This window comes from Mytilus californianus, unplaced genomic scaffold, assembly GCF_021869535.1.
Source record: "Mytilus californianus isolate M0D057914Y unplaced genomic scaffold, xbMytCali1.0.p SCAF_15, whole genome shotgun sequence".
Lineage (NCBI taxonomy): Eukaryota > Metazoa > Mollusca > Bivalvia > Mytilida > Mytilidae > Mytilus > Mytilus californianus.
This window is the reverse complement of record NW_026262637.1, coordinates 5,149,088-5,155,804: the sequence shown is the minus strand read 5'-3', so window position 1 is coordinate 5,155,804 and position 6,717 is coordinate 5,149,088. Positions and strand designations below refer to the sequence as shown.

The 6,717-nt window shown below is 32.9% G+C and overlaps 1 protein-coding gene across 1 annotated transcript; it reads left to right on the top strand.

Moving 5' to 3' along the window:
* The first annotated feature begins 1,012 nt into the window (after positions 1-1,012).
* Positions 1,013-5,402, top strand: LOC127725249 (zinc finger protein 37-like). The gene is made up of 2 exons (XM_052232118.1): positions 1,013-1,105; positions 2,958-5,402. The coding sequence occupies exon 2, from the start codon at positions 3,021-3,023 to the stop codon at positions 4,899-4,901; it is 1,881 nt and encodes a 626-aa protein (XP_052088078.1). The 5' UTR covers positions 1,013-1,105; positions 2,958-3,020; the 3' UTR covers positions 4,902-5,402.
* Positions 5,403-6,717: the final 1,315 nt, after the last annotated feature.

Sequence of the window (6,717 nt, the reverse complement as noted above, 5' to 3'; positions counted from 1 at the left end):
CTGCCAAGTTTTGTTATAATCAGCTTAATAGTTTGAGAGAAATTAAGTATAAATTAAAACGAAATCTACAGCGATTTGTGCAAAATTTTGTCCAAAAATACAAATCACGCCGCATCATGGAAGAATATAGTGTAGAGCAATAAATTATCCAATAAATGATTAAATATTCATCTAATCTGCATACAAACAGTTGAATATTGATACAACAGATGATTCTGAGATGATGAACAACACTAACGTATCTTTTTGTTTCATTACAAGATCGCTTTGGGTCCATTTATACCTCTCACTCCCTCAAAATTTGTACTTTTTTATGCTAATAAGTCAAAATTTTGAGGTTACTATCAAACATTTATGAATGAAATGTGACAATAAATGAGTGATTGAATTGTTCAAGCTGTAAGCATGAACTATCCATATAAAAGTTTAGCGACTCAATGGAGGTTTCAATAAGGCCGTACGTAAAACTTAAGTTTAAGCAGCGTTCAAGAGAGGGACATATAATAGATCCCTCTAAGTAAATAATGTGTTGCTACTGTTTCAAAAAGTTTACATTTTAATGTATATTTTTTACAGAGTTACTAAGGATAAAGTTTTCTTTAATAGCCCAATATAGGAAATTAGAAAAAAAGTCAGAAAAAGCTATTCAAAGCACTGGCTTGCTCTACCTACTAATATTCATGGAAGAGGCCTCATGGAAGACCCCTATTGTAAGGCAATTTTCCCTCAAATGTGTTTTTGGCATGTTTAATAGAGGGGGGATCACAATTTTTAAATGTTTTTACGGGGGGATCAAATACAAATAGTGAAATATTATGGGGGGATCAAGAAATTTTGTATGTTTCATTTCAAAATGACCAGCCCCCCTCCCAGGTAAAAAATGATAAGTCCCTATTAAAATAGTGCTTTTAAAAAATAGATCTGAATGTTGTTTCGGAATAACAACTGCTTTTCACCGGTATTGCTTTACTATTATACACAATATAATTTTATCCAATCAAAATTCAGCATTAAATTCAGACCTTATTGCTGACATCATTTCCGCACCCCCCTACACCCACAAAGGAAATTTGCAAGTGGTTTGTCTTCCCTATAAGGAATAAAGGTATAAGACACGTGCTGAATTTGAACTTTGTCCCTGTTATTATTTTAGCGCATCAAAGGATAACTGTTGTTATATACGAGGTACCCTTTTACCATGAATTGGCATGGCAACGAAAATTTATGAAATCTGCTTTTCAAGTGTCTCCATTATTTACCATTATTCAAGACATTTTCATTTTACTATACTAAGATTATTTTTACTTTCATTGAATTAATTTGATTCCTGTAAACAAAAAAGGGGGGTTCAGGTGCTATCCAATGGATCAGTTTACAAAATCCATATCACTATTTTGAAATCTGGCCCATGACCATGTTGACATAAGAATTAGTGACACAAACTATTGACATTATACAACAATACCTTTTTTTATGCCTCTGATATTTTCTCTTGTTAGGTGAAGTTTAATGCGACTCTGTAACAAGTGTAATGTCTTGTAGTCAGGTCGAGAATATAGCCAATATAGTCCCCAGAATCCAACTTTCTACCAAATCGCACCACTCATATTAACAAACTCTCCCGACTTGTGAAAAGAAAGGGTTTTAATCGGCCTACTATCTCGCCCCACTCATGAAAATGCTTAATTTGGGCCTTCCAAATCGCTCCACTTATGAAATGTAGTTTAATCCTGATGATTTTAGGCTGACCAACTTGCCCCACTATTGAAAAGTAGTTTAACCCTTATGAATAAGGTCTTCCAAATCACCCCAATCACATATGAAAAAGAATTAAATCCAGCTGAATTAAGGTCTATGTACTTGTCTCACTATTGAAAAGTAGTTTAATCCTGATGAATAAAGGCATGAAAGGTATGCCAACTTGCTGTGTATTGCTATACTGTTTTTTTTTTATTTCGAAACTGTATGAAAAAAATAAAGTTCTTCTTAAATAATACAACCAACACAGTTACATACCGATGAATAATGTATCACCAGTTTTATTTTTAAAATGAAGCATCATTTAAAATGTTTAATTTAATATCAAATATTAAATTTTCTTTTTTTTTTCATATATATTATCATAATATTCGGACTTTTATTTGTTTGTGAGTGAATTGGTCGAGTTTATACACCAATAAATTCCTTTAAAAAGGCGTTTAATCCTTATAATTCTTTAAAAATGGAGAAAAGGAATTAATTTTCCCACACTCGTAACCTCTATCACACGTAAATTGTATATTTGTGTCATTGAATAGGCCTGGCACATGAATATATCTGTTGGTAAACGCAAAAATATGTACTCCATGAAATTTCCTATCTGATAATAAATAAACTGCCAAAAACTCTTATTATCATTCAAATGAATGTTTTGTGTTTATTATTTAATTTAATGATTAACGTGAAGTGAAAATACATTTTGTTAACATCGAGCTGGATTGTGTTATTATCGCCTCCATCTTGTTTACATTGGTTACGAAAAGAAGTTTGGTCAACGTCGTCTATCGAAAAATAAACAACGTCAAGAACAACTACCGGAAGTCCTCTCGACCAATCATATCAACGTATTCCCTATTATGCAAATCATATAAGAATTATTGTAACATGGTTTTTTTTGTTGGGTGTTGGAAATTCTCTAACTTTTTCAAAATGGAGTTTCAAAAGTGTTACATGCATTTTTTAGGTTCATTTAGCTGCCGAAAGGCCAGTTTCTTTTAAAACATAAAGAGACACAAACAATGTTATGCATACATGTAGCTACAGGTACCACCAGTCCTTAAGGAGCCTCTAGAGCCTATTAGAAAGTTGCTACATACATGTATAAACCTTTGCATAAAATCTCATTCTTTTTGTGTATTACATTTATATCTACTGTGACTGACTTTGTATATTTATTCATAACAAATTTTCCTTTTCAGGGTTTATAGAAAGCCAGAGTGAAGTGAAAATTTAGACTTTGTGGCTCCCTCAGAAAGAAAAAAATGGAAGATAGCTTAATTCCTATAGAAGACCCAAAGTCTGACATTTATAAAGAAGTTCACATAGAAATGATGACCACTGGTAATTCGTCCACTGAAGTCGATATGGCAGGAGCATTGAATGCTTCCGCTGCTCTTAGTGCTTCTGCTGCTTTGAAAATCACAGAAAGTACAAGTGAACACAGTACTACACAGGAAAACCCTCAGGAATTAGATTCCATGGTTACCAAGAGCAGAGATGAAAATACAAATGGCGAGAGAGAACACTTATTGGATTTTGTCTGTAAGGATAATTCAGCTCAAGATATAAATATAGATAGTGACACTGTTGATCATGATAATACAGAATCAATAACATCTCCTGTAACCATGGAAACTGACAATACAGACATTTTAAATAACACAGACTCAATCATACCTTGTGGAAGTATTGATGCTTTGAAGGAAAACCATGAAATGTCTCCATTAGAAAATTTAGAAACTGTTACAACTTCTGATGGTCTGAAGCAAACACAGATTTCAGCATCTTTAGATATAGAAATATCCGATAATGAAACTCCCTCTATGTCAAGTACTCCCACGACAGACCAAGTAAGACCTGAAACATTTATCGATGACATTGAAAAATTTGTCAATTTTGTTTCCAAAGAAGGTCTGGCAAAAAAGATGAATGAATCAGTATCTCCTGTTTCAAAAGAGCGTAATGATATAGAAAATGATAATATTTCTGATGATACCAGTCCTACTGGCAAAACCACCATTGATCAGTCAAAAGAGAAAACAGTTGTTGCTTCAAGTTCTAGCATTGTTAACATTAAAACTGAGAAACAGGAGGAGGATGATGTAGATGCTGATTTGAAATCCTATGCTTTGGCTGTTAATGACATGCTTGACAGCCAAGTGGAAGTTTCAGCTAATTCTAATGAAATTGATTCAGAAATACAAACAGTAGTGGTCTCCAATACTGATGCTGGGGAACTAAAGATGACTTTTACTGATAATGCTGTCGGCAGATTTGAGACAATTGGAAAAAGCGAAGACAAAGTTGCAGGTGATACGTTGGCTGAAGGTTTGAAACCTCTTCGAAAAAGTCATAGACCAAAGAGGAGGAGAGTGTATGAAGATTTTGAGCAGACTGATACAAGTGCCATTGATTATGTAGTTGATCAAGTAAGTAAGGCTATAGAGGAGGACCAAGAGTTTATTAAAATGTCAGCACCTAGCACATCAAAGTCGAAACGTAAAAATCCATCACCAAGAAAAGCTAAGTTGACCGTTGAGGAAGTTTACGAAAGTGACACAAATGAAGACAGCGATGGTAACATTGATAAAGATATACTTAAAGTCAGAATGGCTAAGTGTGACATCTGTGACAAACATTTCCTAGATAAGAAATTAGAGGAACATAGAAGAAGGCATAATAAAGAGCGCAAAACTCAGTTAGATTATCCATGTGTTGTCTGTGGCAAGGTATTCCTAAAACGTGAGCACTGGCGTCGTCATGTTAAAATCCATGATGATGTGCGACCCTACTCGTGTACTGAATGCGACAAAAGTTTCCGTCGAAAAGAGCATGTCAAACGACACATGTTAATACATTCTGGTGAGAAACCTTTTGAATGCCTGTACTGTCATCAGTTTTATCAACGTGCTGATCATCTGAAGAAACATATACAACAGCACATGAAAGGTACATATCAAGAGAGGAGAAGAAAAGGTAATGAAGAATCTCCACCGGAGCGCACTTCAAAAAGAAGAAAACCAACAACTAAGGCAGCTAAACTTGTAGCACAGAGTCGTAGGAGTAAACTTAAACAAGAAGAGGAGGAGGAGGAGGAGCATTATTCTGATGGGTTGTCTGATGATGAAATGTATACTGCATAGAATTTGTAAATAAGTGCACTAGTATACATGTTGTGTACTTTCAAACTGGAGATTTTAAATGAAAACAAAAGCAAAATGCTGTCATACAGGATTTAAGATATTAACATTCAAACTTTGTCATGTTAAATACTAGTACATGAAATAGGTGGATAAAAACTGTAGTTAATGCATTAATTGTACTGACATTTTATTAATTTTAATTTTAACAAGAATTTTTTCTATTTTTAGACAATACACTTACACACAAATTTAATTATACAGTTTTGACAAATTTTATATTTTGAACTTTAAAAATGACAACTTTTTAAAAAAAATTAACCAACATTTAAAAAAAAAGGTCTTGGTCATGTGACATGTCGGTAAATAATGTTTTGTAAGTAAACAGATTTACATTAGTAGATTTCATTGATTCATTGATTATAAGATTCATGTTATATATTAAATATAGTAGCTACTTATATATGTATTAGCTTCTCAAGAATAAATTGTAAATGTCAACAAGTTTTTTGATGATTAGTAAAAACCAAACTAATTATAAAATTTTACTACATGAATTTACAATTGCTAGCTGTGGATATTTTCAACATAAAAAAGTTGATTTTTTAAGAAAGACCTATTGATTTTGTTGTGATTATTAGGTCTTTCCACTTTTCTGTGGAAAGACCTATTGTATTTGTTCTGATTATTATATTTTTTTTTATCTTCTTCCACCACTTTTATTTCTTGCGTGTAACTTTTGTTTCGCAAGATGTCGCTTTGATGTTTGGTATATAATATCGCATAGTTTATGCGCCTTTGAAACTATCCCTGCCTAACCGTAGACTTTTTTTTGTAAGAGTTATCTCCCCAAACATGCCAAACACTGTTTTTCTTGTGGGTGCACTGCATATCCTCCATAACCGTAAAAGAAAGGGACAAATTTATTTTACCAAATTGCTCGTTATATCCTAGGATGTTTTGTGCAATTTTGACGGAAGCGGTACAAAGATTCCATATGAGAGTTATTTCCCCTTCTGTATTTGACATTAGTGATAGATTAATGTATAGCATGAATGGTAAGTGATAGAGACCTAAAGTAGATTGATTTGAGGTCCTTGATTCACTAAAATAAAATTGAGGTCAAGGTTAAAGGTCAAGGTCATATTCTAAATTTTGACTTTTCCTTGTTTTATGATCTCCTCTGTCACTTTTAAAGATATATATATATATAAAAGAACTTGTGCAAAATGTTTGCCTGATTGTTATGAAGATATGATAAATTGGGTCTGAAACAATTCAATGACATTTTATGGGAGTTATTGTCCTTGAAATGATTAAATTTAAGGTTAATTGATTATAACTCCTACTTTGTACATGATAAAGCCATAGGGTCTTTTGCAAACTGTTGGTTGACATATGACCTTAAAAAATATCAACCGGAAGTGACCTTGAGTAAACCGGAAGTAGCCATTTTTGCACTATTTCATGGAAAAGTACCTAGAAACTATATATTTTTTAAATACGCATACAAATGCCAATCATTTGAGACCGGAAGTGAACTTCAATAAACTGGTAGTACCTCATATCTCCCTTACTACAGGCAAAAGTATATAGAAACCATATATTTTTGGAATCAGTGAGAATAAAGCTATCATGTGAAACCGAAAGTGACTTTTTTTAAACCGGAAGTTGACAATTATCTCCCTTATTTCAGGCAAAAATATATAGAAACATATAGTCATTGAATCAGTATGAAGAAACCTCTTAGATGCCAATAGTAACTTTGAGTTTACCGGAAGTAACTTCTTATCAATAATTTAGAAAAATTGATGTGGAA

Bases quoted from the DNA above. Each gene is read 5' to 3' on its own strand.
- LOC127725249 (XM_052232118.1), top strand. From the start codon at position 3,021: ATGGAAGATAGCTTAATTCCTATAGAAGACCCAAAGTCTGACATTTAT.